The 19,252-nt window shown below is 48.5% G+C and overlaps 1 protein-coding gene across 3 annotated transcripts in view; it reads right to left on the bottom strand.

Moving 5' to 3' along the window:
- TSPAN16 (tetraspanin 16) overlaps positions 1-17,203 on the bottom strand; it is a 28,135-nt gene extending 10,932 nt beyond the window's left edge. For 2 of the 3 annotated variants that reach the window (XM_030820803.1, XM_030820804.1), the window contains exons 1-6: positions 16,997-17,203; positions 14,979-15,176; positions 14,373-14,447; positions 11,689-11,796; positions 7,032-7,184; positions 3,239-3,322 (exon numbers count right to left, since the gene is read on the bottom strand). In XM_030820803.1, the coding sequence (XP_030676663.1) occupies positions 3,239-3,322; positions 7,032-7,184; positions 11,689-11,796; positions 14,373-14,447; positions 14,979-15,176; positions 16,997-17,065 (687 nt within the window). In that variant the 5' untranslated portion in view covers positions 17,066-17,203. The remainder of the gene's footprint in view (positions 1-3,238; positions 3,323-7,031; positions 7,185-11,688; positions 11,797-14,372; positions 14,448-14,978; positions 15,177-16,996) is intronic. The other variant, XM_030820806.1, reaches the window with a different exon arrangement.
- Between the last annotated feature and the right edge of the window lie 2,049 nt (positions 17,204-19,252).

The following is a 19,252-nucleotide window of genomic DNA, read 5'->3' on the forward strand; positions in this document are numbered from 1 at the left end:
CCTCCACCTCCCAGGTTCAAGCAATTCTCCTGCCTCAGCCTCCCGAGGAGCTGGAATTACAGGCGCCCGGCAACACACTCGGCTAATTTTTGTATTTTTAGTAGAGATGGGGTTTCACCGTGTTGGTCAGGCTGGTCTCAAACTCCTGACCTCAAGTGATCCATTCGCCTCGGCCTCCCAAAGTGCTGGGATTACAGGCGTGAACTACCGCGCCTGGCCCATCCTCTCCACTTCGGCCCTCCCTGGAGCCCTACTGACCATATTCCTCAGACTCCACTGCCACATAACTTCTGGTTAGGCTTGGCCAATAGGAAGCACCGGGAGAAGACGGGTGAGCGGGAGGAGAGAATGGTAGGGTATTCCTTCCCCACTTCCTCCCTCTTTTCTTCCCCTCCTTCTGGGCTCCTACCCTCTTCACGCCCTTTCTAGAGCCTTCAGGCCTAGGAGAAATAAGTTCCCCATGTCTTTCGCTCCTGGGCGCCTCATTTCACTGAACCCTGTCACCCCTCTGCAAGGAGGCCCCTGAAAACCTCTTGAATGGACCATCTGGGGGCTGAATGCTGTTTCCTGCTGGGATCCTTGGGGAGGAAGTTGTTGTATAGTTCACAAGTACATATTCAATATTATAAATTTGTACAATGAAAAAAATTACCCCAGGCCGGGCGCGGTGGCTCACGCTTGTAATCCCAGCACTTTGGGAGGCCGAGGCGGGCGGATCACGAGGTCAGGAGATCGAGACCATGGTGAAACCCCGTCTCTACTAAAAATACAAAAAAAATTAGCCGGGCGTGGTGGCGGGCGCCTGTAGTCCCAGCTACTCGGAGAGGCTGAGGCAGGAGAATGGCGTGAACCCGGGAGGCGGAGCTTGCAGTGAGCCGAGATCGCGCCACTGCACTCCAGCCTGGGTGACAGAGTGAGACTCCGTCTCAAAAAAAAAAAAAAAAAAAAAATTACCCCAAAGAAATAAATATCCCAGACTGGTAAGATACAGCCTTGTCTCGGTTAGTGGCGATTTGCAGAAAAGACACTACCGTGTTGGTAGTCAATGTGGGGAAAGCATGTAGGAGAAATTTCTCGGGCAATCAGGGACATGGAGAACTTTTTATTAAATAACATTGAGATATAATTGATAGACTATACACGTTACCTTTCTAAAGTAGACAGTTCAATGGTTTTTAGTATATTCAGAGTTGGGCCACCATCACTACTATATAACTTGAGAAGGTTTTCATCATGAACCACAGAAACGCCATACCTATTATCAGTTACTCCCCATTCTTCCTGTACCCTCTGGTCACTGGCAATCACTAACTACCTTTTATTTCTATGGACTTGCCTATTCTGAACATTTTGTATAATGGAATCATAAAATATCGTGACTGGCTTCTTACACTTAGCATGATGTTGATATGGTTCATCCACATTAGCATATATCAATAAGTTTTTGTTGTTGAATAATATTTTATTGAATGGATATGCATTTTCTTTATCCATTCATCACTTGATGTACATTTGGGTTTTATCTACTTTTTGATTATTATGAATAATCCTGCTATGAGCATTTATGTAAAGGTTTTTGTATGAATACATATCTTCAATTATCTTGGATTATAAACATAGAGAAATTGCTGGGACAAATAATAATTCTATGTTTAACATTTTAGGAAGTGGCTTCACCATTTTACAATCTCACCAACAATGTATAAGGGTTCAAATAGCTCTACATCCTTGACAACACTTGCTATTGTCTTTAGCCATCCTAGTGAGAATAAAGCGTTTTTTATTTGCATTTCCCTAATGAATGATGGTGGTAGAGCATTTTTTATGTGATTATTGGCCATCTGTATGCCTTCTTTGGATAAAATCTCTATTTGAATCCTTTGTCCATTTTAGTTGGGTTACTTGTCTTTTTATTAAGATATAATTTTTTTTTTTTTTTGAGATGGAGTCTTGCTCTGTCACCAAGGCTGGAGTGCAGTGGTGCAATCTCAGCTCACTGTAAACTCCACCTCCCAGATTCAAGCGATTCTCCTGCCTCAGCCTCCCAAGTAGCTGAGGTTACAGGTGTGCATCACTACGCCCAGCTAATTTTTTTATTTTTAGTAGAGACAGGGTTTCACCATGTTGGTCAGGCTGGTCTCGAACTCTTGACCTCGTGAGCCACCTGCCTCAGCCTCCCAAAGTTCTGGGATTACAGGCATGAGCTACCACGCCCGGCCTTGTAGTTTCTTTCTTATGTCATTGCAATATCTTGTATTGGCATCATAGAATAAACTGGGAAATATGTCTTCCTCCTTTTTATTGGCAGAGTTTGCAGGTGAAACAATGGTGTTAATTCTTCTCTAAAAGTTTGGTAATATTTCCAGTGAGGATATCTGGGCCTGATCTTTTCTTTGTGGGAAGTTTTTTGGTTACTAATTTAATCTCATTACTTGTTGTAGATCTATTTAGATATTCTATTTCTTCTTGAGTCAGTTTTGGTAGTTTGTGTTTATCTAGGAATTTGTCTATTTCATCTATGTTAGCTAATTTATTGGCATACAGGTTCACGCTTTTTCCTTATAGTTGCTTTATTTCTGTAAGGTCAGTAGTGATGTCTCTCTTTCATTCCTAATTTTGCTAATTTGAGTAATCTTTCTCTTTTTTCCCCTTCAGTCTACTAAAGCTCTGTCAATTTTATCTTTTTTTTGTGACATGATCTCACTCTGTCACTCAGGATGGAGTGCAGTGACACAATCATGCCTCACTAGCCTTGATATCCCAGGCTCAAGTGATCCCCCTGCCTCAGCCCCCCAAGTAGCTGGGACTACAAGCATCTGCCACCACACCTGGATAATTTTCTTATTTTTGTTTTTGTAGAGATGGGGAGTCTCACTATGTTGCCCAGGCTGATTTCGAACTCCTGGGCTCAAGCAGTCCTCCTGCCTCAGCCTCCCAAAGTGCTGGAATTACAGGCTGAGCCATTATGCCCGACTTGTTTTATCTTTTCAAAGAATCAAATTTTGGTTTTATTGATTTTCTCCATTTCATTATTTTCACCATAATCTTTAGTATCTTCCTTCCGCTTGATTTGGGTTTAGTTTGCTCTTCTTTGTTGAGTTTATTTCTTTTCTATTTTTTTGTTTTGTTTTGTTTTGTATTTTGTTCACTGCTGTGTCCCAGTGACCAGAACAGTGTTTGGCATACAGTAGGTGCTTAATAAAACAGCTCAATATGCCCTAGGGAGGCTGGGTCTTACCTGTATCACTGCAGCTCCTAGAGAGCCCCCACTCAGGGTTAAGCTCTGAGTCTTGGTGATTTTTAGGAGTTTATGGAAACAGCCCTGAGGAAACAAACACCAAAACAAGCAGGAGCTGGTCAGCGGCTCATGGATTGCAAGTCCCCATCAACCCCAACTCATTAGGCCACCCAGACGCCTCTCAGATTCTTTGAGGAGAAGGGGAGAGAGAGCCGTGAGGGCCTTCCCTCCATCTCATTTGACTGCCACCTGCCCCCCGCCACCCTAGCATCTTCCCTGTCCTCCTCATTCCCCCAACAGAACATACCACTGATTCCCTTCTACTTGTCTGTGCTAATGTTCCAGTGTGGCAGTTAAGTGTGGTTGGACATCCTCAATTATTACTAGCTGTGTGACCTTGGAGAAGTCGCTATACCTCTCTGTATCTCCATTTTCCCATCTATAAATGGCACCCACTGGATCTGCCTTATAAGAATTTTGTGAGGAGTAAAAGAATCAAAGGCCAGGCATGGTAACTCATGTCTATAATCCCAGCACTTTGGGAAGCCAAGATGGGAGGATCACTTGAGCCCAAGAGTTCAAGACCAGTCTGGGCAACATAGTGAGACTCCCTCTCTATAAAAAATGTAAATATTAGCCTGGTGTACAGCTGTAGTCCCAGCTACTTAGGAGATTGGGGCAGGAGGATCACTTGAGCTCAGCCAGTCGGGACTTCAGTGAGCCATGATCATGCCACTGCACTCCAGCCCAGGGGACAGAGCAACACCCTGTCTCAAAAATAAATAGGCTGGGCATGGTGGCTCATGCCTATAATCCCAGCACTTTGGGAAGTGGAGGCAGGCGGATAACGAGGTCAGGAGATCAAGACCATACTGGCCAACATGGTGAAACCCCGTCTCTACTAAAAATACAAAAATATAGCCAGGCACGGTGGCGTTGCCTGTAATCCCAGCTACTCGGGAGGCTGAGGCAGCAGAATCACTTGAACCAGGGAATCGGAGGTTGTAGTGAGCCGAGATTGTGCCACTGCATTCCAGCCTGTCGACAGAGTGAGAGTCTGTCTCTAAATAAATAATAAATAAGGCCAGGCACGATGGCTCATGCCTGTAATCCCAGAACTCTGAGAGGCCGAGGCTGGCAGATTCCCCGAGCCCAGGAGCTCGAGATTGGCCTGGACGACATAGCGAAACCCCGTCTCTACAAAAAATACAAAAATTAGCTGGTGTTGTGGTATGTGCCTATAGTCCCAGATACTTGGGAGGCTGAGACGGGAGGATCATTTGAGCCTCTGAGGTCAAGGCTGCAGTGAGCCATGTTTGCACCACTGTACTCCAGCCTGGGTGACAGAGCAAGAACCCGTCTCTAAATAAATACATAAGTATAGAAGAAGGAATCTGCATGAAGTACATTGCAGTGGCCTGACATGCAGCCAGCATTCAATAACTGTTAGTTATTTTTAAGTGTTCTTTACATATGAACAGAAGAGCTGACATATATATTCAGTGGCTTCTCGGTCCACTTATTTTCTTACTCATTTCTCATTATAACCCCATGATTTGGGTACTCTTCTTTCCTCCATTTTACAGATGAGGAAACTGAGGCTCAGAGATATTGGGAGACCAGGCAAAGTGCATTGGCAGGGCCTCCTCTCTCTTTCCTGCACGTTTTTTTTTTTTGTTTTTTTTTTTTGAGACGGAGTTTGGCTCTTGTTGCCCAGGCTGGAGTGCAGTGGTGCAATCTTGGCTCACCGCAACCTCCACCTCCCAGGTTCAAGCAATTCTTCTGCCTCAGCCTCCCAAGTAGCTGGGGTTACAGGCTCCCACCACCACGCCCGGCTAATTTTTGTATTTTTAGTAAAGATGGGGGTTTCACCATGTTGGTGAACTCCTGACCTCAGGTGATCCACGCACCTCAGCCTCCCAAAGTGCTGGGATTACAGGCATGAGCCACCACACCTGGCCTCCTTTCTGCACTTCCAGAGTTGCTCTCTCTTCTAGGCCCCTGGCACATCTCACCTCTGGAGGCTTGGGCCACATTGAACTTGCTGTTATCACTGTTCTGTGCCCCCTTTCACGTAATAGGTTTTTTTTTTCTTAGATCAGGTCTTGTCCTGTCACTCAGACTGGATGCAGTGGCATGACCATAGCTCACTGCAGCCTCGAACTCCTGGGCTCAAGCAATCCTCCTGCGTCAGCCTCCCAAGCAGCTGAAATTACAGGTGCGCAACAGCACACCCAGTTAATCTGTAAATTTTTTATGAAGATGGGGGTCTTGCTATGTTGTTCAGGCTGGTCTTGAACTCCTGGCCTCAAGTGATCCTCCTGCCTTGGCCTGCTAAAATGCTGGGATTACAGTCATGAGCCATCACACTCGGCCATATAATAGGTATTTAAGTGCCTGGAACTGAATTGGACAGTGGCAACCCAGCAATGTATAAAACAGACAAAATTCCTGCCCTCATGGGGCTGACATTTGAGTGGGGAGAACAGCTAATGGCAAGCTTAGTGATAATACTGTAAAGTGGTGATAAATGCTGGAAAGACACAGAAACAGGATATGAAGACAGAGCATGATCGTTGGGATGAGAGATCCTTTTATAGATGGGAAGTCAGAACAGCCTCATGGAGAAAGCACCAGATGAGTAAAGACTTGAGAGGTAGGAAGACATGTGAAGGAACAGCATTCCAGGCAGAGGGAACAGCCTGTGCAAAGGTGGTGAGGCAGGCATGTGCCTGGTGTTTCTGAGCAGTAGTGAGGAGGCCAGTGTGCTGGAACAGAGTGAGCAACGGGGAAAGGTTAGGAGGTGACAGGCAGGTTGTGCAGGGCCTAGTAGGCCAGTGTCTGGCCAATGTCGGGCCTGTGTCTGTCTCTGAGGCCCCTGCCTGGGACTCAACCTGGCTGATTTTCCACAGGGCCTATTTCCTTGCATGAGTCATTCAGTGCAAATGAAGGGATGAATGATTCATCTTTCTTCTTTTTTTTTTTTTTTCTATTTTAGAGAGGGGTCTTGCTCTGTGGCCCAGGCTGGAGTGCAGCGGCACAATCATTTCTCACTGCAGCCTTGACCTCCTGGGCTCAATCAATCCTCCTGCCTCAGCCTCCCAGTTAGCTGGGACTACAGGTTCATGCCACTATGCCCAGCTGATTTGTAAATTTTTTGTAAAAACGGCATTTTGCTATGTTGCCAAGGCTGGTCTTGAACTACTGGACTTAAGTGATCCTGTCACCTCAACTACCAGAATAGCTGGGACTTAGGCATGTGTCACCACACTCAGCTAATACAAAAAATGTTTTTTGGCCGGGCAGGGTGGCTCATGCCTGTAATCCTAGCACTTTGGGAGGCTCAGGTGGAAGGATCACCTGAGGTCAGGAGTTCGAGACCAGCCTGACCAACATGGTAAAACCCCGTTTCTACTAAAAATGCAAAAATTAGGCCAGGTGCGGTGGCTTACGCCTGTAATCCCAGCACTTTGGGAGGCCGAGGCAGATGGTTCACGAGGTCAGGAGATCGAGACCATCCTGGCTAACACGGTGAAACCCCGTCTCTACTAAAAAAATACAAAAAAATTAGCTGGGCGTGGTGGCGGGCACCTGTAGTCCCAGCTACTTGGGAGGCTGAGGCAGGAGAATGGCATGAACCTGGAAGGCAGAGCTTGCAGTGAGCCGAGATTGCACCATTGCACTCCAGCCTGGGCAACAAGAGTGAAACTCTGTCTCAAAATAAGATAAAAATAAAAATAAAGTCATTAGCCCTCAGGGGTCTGTCAAGTCAACACACAAAATCTCCAGTTACCTTCTGGTGGATGACGTTTGTAGACACATTGCGTCCGTCACAGGCCACAGTTCCGATGGATTTACAGCAACCTCTGGGGTAGGTGTGGCCTGTTGTCATTTCAAAGGAAGAGCCAGAAAAATCTGTGTAGTTATTCACCCCACAGCACTTCAGCTATAGAGAGAAGAAGAAATACTTGGAGAGTCCCTTTCAAATAATAAAATAATAAAAACATCAGAAATCATGGTTACCATGGCTACTGTCTAGTATGGTCACAATATTCCAGAGACTGTGCGAAACATCCTCTTACAAACACCCCATCACAGCTCAGAACCCTCCCTGGCTCCCATCTCACTCAGAGTAAAAGCTGAACTCCTAGCCTGGGCAACAGGGTGAGACCCCATCTCGGCAAAAAAATTTAAAAATTAGCCAGGCATAGTGACAGATGCCGGTAGTCCCAGCTACTCAGGAGGCTCAGGCTGGAGGATCGCTTGAGCCCAGGAGATCAAGGCTGCAGTGAGCTATGATCACACCACTGCACTCCAGCCTGGACAACAGAGCAAGACCCTGTCTCTAAAAAGAAAAAAAGCTGAACTCTTCAGAGATTCTCCTGCCTCAGCCTCCCGAGTAGCTGGGATTATAGGCACACGTCCCCCACCCCCACTTGGCTAATTTTTGTGTTTTCAGTAGAGACGGGGTTTTGCCATGTTGGCCAGGCTGGTCTCGAACTCCTGACCTCAGGTGATCCACCCTCCTCGTCCTCCCAAAGTGCTGGGATTACAGGCGTGAGCTACCATGCCCGGCCCTGCCTTGTTTTTATTCACAGCCGTTATGACCCTGATACCAATGTTTAGTTATTGGTTTCTTGCCCGTCTCTCCACTCACATGTTAGTAATGGAAGAACGAGTTTGAAGTGCAGTGCTGAGATCATAGCTTACTGCAACCTCAATCTTCCAGGCTCAAGCGGTTCTCCCACCTCTGCCTCCTGAGTAGCTGAGACTACAGATGCAGGCCATCACGCCTGGCTACATTTTTTATCTATTGTAGAGATAGGTCTTGCTGTGTTGCCTGGGCTGGTCTCAAACTCTTAACCTCAAGCGATCCACCCGTCTCAGCCTCCCAAAGTGGTAGGATTACAGATGTGAGCCACTGCGCCTGGCCCTACAAGGATTTTATTTTTATGTATTTATTTTTTTTTGAGACGGAGTCTCTGTCTGTTGCCCAGGCTGGAGTGCAATGTCGCGATCTTGGCTCTCTGCAACCTCCACCTCATGGGTTCAAGCGATTCTCCTACCTCAGCCTCCTGAGTAGCTGGGATTACAGGCATGCACCACCATGCCCGGCTAATTTTTGTATTTTTAGTAGAGACGGGGTTTCGCTATGTTGGCCAGGCTGGTCTTGAACTGCTGACCTCAGATGATCCACCTGCCTCAGCCTCCCAAAGTGCTGGGATTGCAGGCATGAGCCACTGCGCCCAGCACCAACAAGGATTTTTTTGTGCCCTAACAAAAACCCTAAAGAGTGCCTGACTCATAGCAGGTGCTCAATAAATATTAGTGGGAGGACTGTATGAATGAATGAAAGAGAGACATTCTGTACCATCACAAGCTTGAGAAGCCAAAAGCAGCATGCAGAAAGGCATCAGCCAGTTGCAGTGACTCATGCCTATAATCCCAACACTTTGAGAGGCCAATTCGGGAAGATCACTTCAGGCGAGGAGTTCAAGACCAGCCTGGGCAACATAGCGAGCAAAACTTTTTTTTTTTAATAAATAGGACTGGGCGTGGTGGCTCACAGCTGTAATCCTAGCACTTTGGGAGGCCGAGGCGGGCCTGGGCAACATGCTGAAAGGTCTCTACTAAAACTTTTAGGCTGGGCGCAGTGGCTCACACCTGTAATCCCAGCACTTTGGGAGGCTGAGGCGGGCGGATCACGAGGTCAGGAGATCGAGACCATCCTGGCTAACATGGTGAAACCCTGTCTCTACTAAAAATACAAAAAATTAGCCGGGCGTGATGGCAGGCACCTGTGGTCCCAGCTACTCGGGAGCCTGAGGCAGGAGAATGGCATGAACCCGGGAGGCGGAGCTTGCAGTGAGCCGAGGTCACGCCACTGCACTCCAGTCTGGGCGACAGAGCGAGACTCCATCTCAAAAAAAATAAATAAATAAAAATAAAAATTTTAAAAATTAGCTGAGTGTGGTTGTGCGCACCTGTAGTCCCAGCTACTCGGGAGGCTGAGGTACAAGAATCACCTGAGCTTGGGAAGTTGCACCTGCAGTGAACCGAGATTGCACCACTGAACTCCAGCCTGAGTTTTGGGAGTACGACTCTGTCTTAAGTACATAAATAAATTGTTCCCTATCACATGTTCCTTTCAAAGCCTGGCCGTCAACCCACAGCAGCTCCTGGACCTACAACTCAGGTGTGAAATGCTCCTGGAGACAGGCAATGGCTTTCCCTGCTTTGAACCCTCCCTGCCTCGCCTCAACCACCTGTCTCAAAAGCTTAAATAACACTTAAAGGCCAGTCTTGCTCCTTAAATGCCAAGAATCAAGATGGGAGTCTCACCACCTCACACTCATTAGGATGGCGATGATCAAAATAACAGAAAATTGGCCGTGCATGGTGGCTCACACCTGTAATCCCAGCACTTTGGGAGGTCAAGGTGGGTGGATCACTTCAGGTCAAAAATTCGAGACCAGCCTGGCCAACATGGTGAAGTCCTGTCTCTACTAGAAATACAAAAATTAGCCAGGTACGGTGGTGCACGCCTGTAATTCCAGCTACCTGGGAGGCTAAGGCAGGAGAATCACTTGAACCCAGGAGGCAGAGGTTGCAGTGAGCCAAGATTGCACCACTGTACTCCAGCCTGGGTGACAGAGTGAGACTCCACCTCAAAAAAAAAAAAAAAAAAAACCCAGAAAATGACAGGTGTCAAGGACGTGGAGAAATTAGACTCCTGCATTGCTGATGGGAATGGAAAATGATGCAGCCACTGTGGAAAGGAGTCTGGCAGTTCCTCAAAAAATTTAACATAGGCCAGTGTGGCTGCTACCCCTGTAATCCCAGCACTTTGGGAGGCTGAGTTACGAGGATCGCTTGAGGCCAGGAGTTTTTAAGATCAACCTGAGCAACATGGTGAAACCCCATCTCTACAAAAAAAAAAAAAAAAAATTAGCCAGGCATGGTGGCACGAACCTGTAGTTCCAGCTACTCAAGAGGCTGAGGTGGGAAGGTTGCTTCAGCCTGGGAGGCAGAGGTTGCAGTGAGCCATGATCTCCCTACTGCACTCCAGCCTGGGCAACAGAGTGAGATCCTGTCTCAAAAATATGTATGTGTATATATACATATGTATATACGTATATATATGCGTATATATATATATATAAAGTAGAATTGCCATAGAATCTAGCAAATCCTTTTATTTTTTTTTTTTTTGAGATGGCGCCTCACTCTGTCGCCCAGGCTGCAATGTAGTGGCATGATCCTGGCTCACTGCAGCCTCCGCCTCCCGGATTCAAGCGATTCTCCTACCTCAGCCTCCCGAGTAGCTGGGATTACAGGCACGCGCCACCATGCCTGGCTAATGTTTGTATTTTTAGTAAAGACACACACTGCCTGATTTCACTCCTAGGAGGTCCCTAGAGATGTCAGATTCATATAGACAGACAGGAGCATGGTGGGTGCCAGGGGCTTGGGGAGGTAGAATGTGGAGTGAGCGTTTCGTGGGACAGAGTTTTAGTTTGGGAAGATAAGTTCTGGAGATGGTGGTGATGGTTGCACAACAATATGAACGTGCTTAATGCCGCTGAACTGCGCACTTCAAAATTGTTAAATGGGGCCGGGCACGGTGGCTCACGCCTATAATCCCAGAACTTTGGGATGCCAAGGCGGGTGGATCACCTGAGGTCAGGAGTTCGAGACCAGCCTGACCCATATGGAGAAACCCTGTCTCTACTAAAAATACAAAAATTAGCCAGGCATGGTGATGGGTGCCTCTAATCCCAGCTACTTGGGAGGCTAAGACAGGAGAATTGCTTGAACCCGGGAGGTGGAGGTTGCAGTGAGCTGAGATTGCACCACTGCACTCCAGCCTAGGTGACAGAATGAGACTCCAACTCAAAAAAAAAAATGTTAAACGATACTTTTCATGTTGTGTATCTTTTTTAAAATCTTTTCTCTTTTTTGAAACAGTCTTGCTCTGTCACCCAGGCTGGAGTGCAGTGGCACCATCATAGTTCGCTGCAGCCTTGACTTCCTGGACTCAAGTGATCCTCCCACCTCAGCCTCCTGAGTAGCTGGGTCCACAAGCATGTGCCACTGTGACTGGCTATTTTTTTTTTTTTTTTAACAGAGCCTCCCTCTGTCACCCAGGCTGGGATGCAGTGGTGCAATCTCAACTCACTGCAACCTCCACCTCCTGGGTTTGAGCGATTCTCCCACCTCAGCCTCCTGAGTAGCTGAGACTACAGATGCCTGCCACCACACGGAGGTAATTTTTGTATCTTTAGTAGAGACGGGGTTTCACCATGTTGGCTTGGCTGGTCTCACACTCCTGGCCTCAAGCGATGCTCCCACCTCGGCCTCCCAAAGTGCTGGGATTACAGGTGTGAGCCACTGCGCCCGCCCATGTTGTGTACCTTTTACCACAATTATTTTTTTTAAGTGAGCCTCACCTTCTCCATGACCAAGTTCCACTGTGTAGAATAGTCGTCTGGCTCGTTGTAACCTCTGTAATTCTTCCTCAGGGTCACGAAGGTGTGTTCCAAGGCCACATCTCGAACCTCACAGACAGGACAGGAAGCGATCAGTACCCCAACTAGCAAGAGTGGCCCGTTCATTGGCCGAGGTTCTTGAGGATAGAGTGGGAGGTGGGAGCGTCCCTCGTGCTGCCTTCATTTTTCCTACCCTCAGCGCATGGGCCTGTGCGAGAGGAAGACACACGAAGGCTACTGTGTCCCCCCCACAAGAGAGGGAAACAGGCAGACGCGTGGGTCTGGAGCCAAGCGTATCTCTCTGTTCCCATCACACACGAATTTGAATCATCTGCTCTTTGGAATCGCCCACACCCTGCTGCACCCACGATGTGGCTGTAACTCCATTAAAGAATTGAATATCATCTTCCACGGAATCTCTCTCTGCACAAAAGGGGCACATTTAATTTTCTGTTTTTTAAATAAAGGTTTAAAAAATCCTTTCGCAAAGCGATGATAGAGGCACGTGGTTCAAAATTGACATGCACAGGAGGGTAGACCATGAAAAGTCTCTCTCCCACCCCTTCCTCCCAGCCAAAAGTTTCCTCCCACTCCATGCCAATGACTGTTAACTGTTTCCTGTGTCCCCAAAGAGATGTTCTTCTATGTGTGTCAAAGCAAAGTATATTTTCACTATTCTTCCTCCTTGGTTTATGCTGCACTCATTTTTCTGCATCTGGCTGTTCTTGACAGGAGTAGCAGGGGCTCTTGGTGGCCTGCCCATACCTCTGTGGCCCTTGTCAGTTCTGTGCCTACTGGCCTGGCTCCCTAGTGCCAGCAAGTGAGGATTCTCTGGCCTCTGAGCCCACATGCCCCCTGGGAGCAGCCCTCCATCAGTGGCTGGTGGGAGTTGGTGGATCAATATCCCAGCTCCCTCTCCACTTGAGTGGAATAACTTAGGTGCATGTTGTATGCTGTGCCCAGCATCCCCTTTTGCCGGCTGTCTTCCCTTACCTGCCTCATTTGCCATGTCCCCTGCAGGTGTTTTCTGGGATCACCTCCCAAATAAACCACATGCCTTTGAATTCTTGTTTCAGGGTCAGCCTCTGGGGAGGATGCCAATGAGGACAGCACTCTATCCTGGAGAGCATTCCATCTGGTGCCCAGAGAGCCGCCTCCTTCCCTGCACCTGATGCACAGGATTCCACTGTGTGGATGTATTTTAACTCGCCTAAACCCTTATTCATACTCACTAGGTTCTTTGCAATCTTTCTTTTTTCTTTCCTTTTTTTTTTTTTTTTTTTTTTTTTTTTGAGACAGATTTTCACTCTTGTTGCCCAGGTTGGAGGGCAATGGTGCAATCTCAGCTCACTGCAACCTCCGGCTCCCGGGTTCAAGCGATTCTCCTGCCTCAGCCTCCTGAATATCTAGGATTACAGGCATGTGCCACCAGGCCCGGCTAGTTTTTTTGTATTTTTAGTAGAGACGGGATTTTACCATGTTGGCCAGGCTGGTCTCGAACTCCTGACCTCAGGTGATCCACCTGCCTCAGCCTCCCAAAGTGCTGGGATTATAGGCGTGAGCCACCGCACCTGGCCCTCTTTGCAATCTTTCACATGCCCTGGCATGAATGTGATTCTGCACACCAGCAAGTGTGTTCTTGGATAATTCCCAGAGATGGGACTGCCGGGTCAAAGTGCTGAAGCTTTTGTCATTTGGATGGATTTTGCTAAATTGTCCCTCTATTTTGTTTCTTTTTTTTTTTTTTTTTTTGAGACGGAGTTTCGCTCTTATTGCCTAGGCTGGAGTGCAATGGCACGATCTCAGCTCACCACAACCTCCGCCTCCTGGGTTCAAGCAATGCTCCCGCCTCAGCCTCCCAAGTAGCTGAGATTACAGGCGCACACCACCACGCCCAGCTAATTTTTGTATTTTTTTAGTAGAGACGGGGTTTCACCATGTTGGTCAGGCTGGTCTTGAACTCCTGACCTCATGATCCACCCGCCTTGGCCTCCCAAAGTGCTAGGATTACAGGCATGAGCCACCATGCCCTGCCTGTCCCTCTATTTTGAATACATTTCAAAACCCCAATCAATATGCAAACACTTCTGATCATCTCCCCTTCTCCTGCCCCAAACCCAAGAGAGATGAACTAAATGAACTCAGCAGGTTTTGTGAGACCTTGGAGGGGCAGGCTGAGGATTTCAACTTCTCACGCCATTAAATGTGGCACATGTGATGGGCCCCTCCATCACTGGGTCCCCACAATCGGTCATGGGTGCCTGGCGGGGAGGGGCGGACTTCTATTGGTTCTGTATCTTTTTTTTTTTTTTTTTTTTTTAATGGAGTCTCATTCTGTTGCCCCGGCTGGAGTGCAGTGGTGCAATCTTGGCTCACTGCAACCTCTGCCTCCCGGGTTCAGGCGATTCTCCTGCCTCAGCCTCCTGAGTAGCTGGATTACAAGTGCATGCTACCACGCCTGGCTAATTTTTTGTATTTTTGGTAGAGACAGGGTTTCACCATGTTGGCCAGGATGGTCTCAAACTCATGACCTCAGGTGATGCACCCGAGTCAGCCTCCCAAAGTGCTGGGATTAGAGGCGTGAGCCACCGTCCTTGGTTCTTTATCTTTCTAATGCTACGTGGGAACAGCAGGGCTGTACTTACAATTGGAAAGAAAAGAAGGACCACGGTGGCAGCTGTGACTTCCACGATGAGGACAATAACCATTGACAGGATGCACTAAAAGACACACAGGGGAGAGAGGGCCTGGGAGCCTGCGCAGCCTCCTCCCGACCTTACACCCTGCAGGCGAGGGGTTGTCTCTGTTCCCCCGACCCTCCACCCCAGGCCACCCTGGCCTCTCCAGTTTAAAACAATTCGACCGGGCGCAGTGGCTCACGCTTGTAATCCCAGCACTTTGGGAGGCCGAGGCGGGCGGATCGCTAGGTCAGGAGTTCAAGACCAGCCTGGCCAACATGGCAAAATCCCGTCTCTACTAAAAATACAAAAATTAGCAGGGCATGGTAGGGGCGCCTGTAGTCCCAGCTACTCGGGAGGCTGAGGCAGGAGAATCGCTTGAACCTGGGAGGCGGAGATTGCAGTGAACCGAGATTGCACCACTGCACTCCAGCCTGGGCGACAGAGTGAAATCCTGTCCCCCCCTCAAAAAAAAAATAGGGGACACCAAGCAAAGTTGTTTGCAACACGCACAATAAAAAATTTGTATGTGTGGGGAGGCAGTTCTGGGGTCTGTATGCAGATCCAACTTACAAACAAGAGCATGCCTCTGCTCTCTTTGGTCGCTCCATACCACCCGGCACAGCCAAGCAGTACCGTGATGCATCCCATCACCAGGCACAGGTTGCCAACGTGAAGGAGGTATGCGGAGGACAGCCCGAGGACATTCGTCAGGGAGGCCCCTCCACATTTACCACCAATGCCCAGGCCAACGAGGATGATGCCAGACACCTTTAGAACAGAAACCAGAAAGAAAGTAATCTGTTAGTTGTATACAAATAGAACTGGGTGAGTGCGGTGGCTCATGCCTGTAATCCCAGCACTTCGGGAGGCTAAGGCCAAGACTTGAACCCAGGAGTTCAAGACCAGCTTGGTAAGATCTCATCTGTACCCTCCCCCCAACAAAAAAATAGCCAATAGCCAGGCATGGTAGTGCGTGCCTGCAGTCTCAGCTACTCAGGTATCTGCAGTGGGAGGATCACTTTAGCCCATGAGGTTGAGGCTGCAGTGAGCTGTGACTGTGCCACTGTACTCCAGTCTGGATGACAGATCAAGACCCTGTCTCAAAAAATAAAATAGGCCGGGCACAGTGGCTCACACCTGTAATCCCAGCACTTTGGGAGGCCGAAGCAGGCAGATCACCTGAGGTCAGGAGTTCAAGACCAGCCTGGCCAACATGGCGAAACCCTGTCTCTACTAAAAATACAAAAATTGGCCGGGCGTGGTGGTGGGCGCCTGTAATCCCAGCTACTCAGGAGACTGAGGCAGAAGAATCGCTTAAACCTGGGAGGCGGAGGTTGCAGTGAGCTGAGATCGTGCCACTGCACTCCAGCCTGGGTGACAGAGCAAGACTCTGTCTTAATAAAATAAAATAAAATAAATAAATAAATAAATAAATAAATAAATAAAATAAAATAAAATAATGTCATAGGACAGGGATTAGCAATCTTTTTTTTCTGAAAAACCCAGATGTTGTGGCCTCTGCAGGCCTTAAGGTGTCTGTTGAAACTACGCATTTCTATTGGTGTAGCCCAAAAGCTGCTGTTTACAATCTGCAAATAAGTGAGCACGGCCATGTTCCAATAACACTTTATTTTTTATTATTATTTTTTAAATAGAGATGGGGATCTCACTATAGCTGGTCTCGAGCTCCTGGCTCAGTGGATCTGCCCACCTTGGCCTCCCAAAGTGCTGGGATTACAGGCATAAGTCACCACACCCGGCCTTAATTCTCTTTAAAATGTTACAATACAAGTGAAGAGGAGGAGTGATATTTCATTTCCTTCTCTTTCCTGGCAGCTTTTCCTTAGACTATGCTACAATGAAGACAATTACTTCTTTTTATTTTTTTATTCTTTTATTTTTTTATTGAGACAGAGTCTCACTCTGTTGCCCAGGCTGGAGTGCAGTGACACAATCTTGGCTCACTGCCAACCTCTGCTGCCCAGGTTCAAGCAATTCTCATGCCTCAGCCTCCTGAGTAGCTGGGATTATAGGCACGTGCCACCACGCCCATCTAATTTTTTTTGTATTTTTAGTAGAGATGGGGTTTCCCCATGTTGACCAAGGCTGGTCTTGAACTCCTGACCTGGTGATCCACCCGCCTCGGCCTCCCAAAGTGTTGGGATTACAGGCATGAGCCACCGCGCCCGGCCTGACAATTCCTTAGCAATGTACATTTCGGGTTAGTTTTATGGTAAGGAAAAACATGTCTTGACAAATTTAAAAGATCAAGAAAATAATAACCCTTTCTCCTGGCCTTCCTGAACAACTTGGTTGGCTGCAGGATTTGACTTAGAGCCAAGATCTTCCATCACCCACCTGGGCTCCCCCAGATCACACTCATCTGTGCTGGATTTCACCAGCTCTGGGTTGATGGAGGTCCCAACGCTCCCTGCTCCTCCTCCTCCGTCTGCCCTACATCCCTCCTGCTTCTCCAGGGAACCACAGATCTCGATGCCAATTTGGATCAACTTATTTCTGTCTTTCAGGGAGCTGGCCGTGGAGGAAGGGCTGCAACAAACCAGGGGCTTGGATTGTGACATACTTACAGCTACCAAGCTATTGAGTAAAGATAACAGTTTCTTCAAGGAAGAATACGGAGTGTGGATTTCAGCCATGCTGAACAGACTGGGGCACCCTGAACGTTTAAGTTAACATCTTCCTGAAACTCTGAGCTACTGTTTCCCAAGATGATAGGGATCTGAGGAAGGGGCGCCAACGCTGACTTGCTCTGCCCCTCTCTGTCCTGGCTGCCTGGTGGTTGTCCAAGGCAGCCCAGCAGCTGCCCCCTGCCCTGGTCGTAAGCCTTTTATCACATCACAATCGGGTACTGGAGCGAGGCTCATGGTCCAGGGAAATCAGGTGCCCCAAACTGCCCCCTGTTGGCTCCTCATCCTTCAAACAGGTCACAGCAGGGAAAGAGAACAGGCATGGTATGCTACCCTGGTACCCTCCAGATGCCACCAGGACCCGGTGGGCATAGTGCCCAGAGCTGACCACTTGCACAGTTGACATCTAGTAGACTGGGGAATCCAAGCGCAGGAGGGGGGAGCTTGGGCTGTCGTATTAACAGCTGTGACCCCTGCCAGGCGCAGTGGCTCACACCTGTAATCCCAGCATGTTGGGAGGCAGAGACCGGCGAATCACCTGAGGTCAGGAGTTCGAGACCAGCCTGGCCAACATGTTGAAAACCCATCTCTACTAACAATACAAAAATTACCCGGGTGTGGTGGCACACGCCTATAATCCCAGCTACTTGGGAGGATGGGGCAGGAGAATCGCTTGAACCCAGGAGGTGGAGGTTGCAGTGAGCCGAGGTCGTGCCATTCCACTCCAGCCTGGGTGACGGAGTGAGACTGTCTCAAACAAAACAAAACAAAAACAAAAACGGCTGTGCCCCCAAAGCCTGGCACGGCAGTACTTAAGAAACCCGTGGTGAATGAATGAATGGATCCAGAGGTTCCGTGATGCAGAAATCTAGCTACAAGCCACCGGGCCTCCCAAGCCCCAGCCTACACTTGGCCCATCCTTCATACAGGGCTCAGAGAGGTCAAGGGAACTGCCTGAGGCCACACAGGAAGCAAGGCCAGGCTTTGAAGCCCCAAGAGTAACATGAGGGCAGGAACCTGTAAGGCAGAGAGTCCTGGAACTGTGTGCCATTGGTCACTGGGCTTTTCTTTTTTCTTTTGAGACAGGATCTTGCTCCATTGCCCAGGCTGGAGTGCAGTGGTGTGGTCATGGCTTACTGCAGCCACGACCTCCCTGGCTCAAGTGATCCTCTCACCTTAGCCTCCCAAGTAGCAGGCTACTGGGCTTTTCTCCATGGTGATAGATGTAGTTAGCATTTCAGGACCAAAAACCTTCTGTATGTGGGCACTGAAGACCTCCAGGCCTAGATCCTGCAGTCCGTAGCCCACTTTGCCCCCATACCTCCTCACCCTAACCACAGCAGCTTCGCATTGCCCCACCTCGATCCCCTCTCTGTCCAGCCCTGGGCTGGGGTGTGTCTGGGTCCAGGTCCTGCATGGATTGGGGGAAGGCAGATGGTTCAAATGGGAGAAAATAGCTTACACTTTAATTAATTTAATGAATGTTTGTCAAATCACCTGCTTCTTGGAACATGTAGAACTAAGCAAGATATTCACAGAGGAGTGCTATCTCCTCCTGGACCACGGGCGCCGTTCACAGCCAGGAGTGCGTCCTTCCACACCTTTATTTAAGAGGTCATTTGAGGCCCGGCGCGGTGGCTCACGCCAGTAATCCCAGCACTTTGGGAGGCCGAGGTGGGTAGATCACGAGGTCAGGAGATCGAGACCATCCTGTCTAATGCAGGGAAACCCTGTCTCTACTAAAAATACAAAAAAAATTAGCCGGGTGTGGTGGTGGGTGCCTGCAGCCCTAGCTACTCGGGAGGCTGAGGCAGGAGAATCTCTTGAACCTGGGAGGCGGAGGTTGCAGTGAGCCGAGATCGCACCACAGCACTCCAGCCCGGGAGACAGAGGGAGACTCCGTCTCAGAAAAAAAAAAAAAAAAAAAAAAGGTCATTTGAAATAAGGAGCCTCAGAGCCAGGGGCTGAGGGCCTGGAAATGGGGGCACAGAAGAGGGTGATAAATGGGCATGCAAGAGAGCATTGGAAAATGTAGGGGGCAAAGGAGGGCTGGGAAATGTGGACTCAGGAGGGTGCAGAGAAGGGGGACGCAAAGATGCGAGATGGAAACTTGGCTGCAAATGAGCAGTGGGAAAACGGGCTTAAAGGATGGTGGGAAAATGAGGCTCAGATACAAGAGAGCTGGGTGAGTAGCAG

Source organism: Nomascus leucogenys, chromosome 10 (assembly GCF_006542625.1).
Source record: "Nomascus leucogenys isolate Asia chromosome 10, Asia_NLE_v1, whole genome shotgun sequence".
NCBI lineage: Eukaryota > Metazoa > Chordata > Mammalia > Primates > Hylobatidae > Nomascus > Nomascus leucogenys.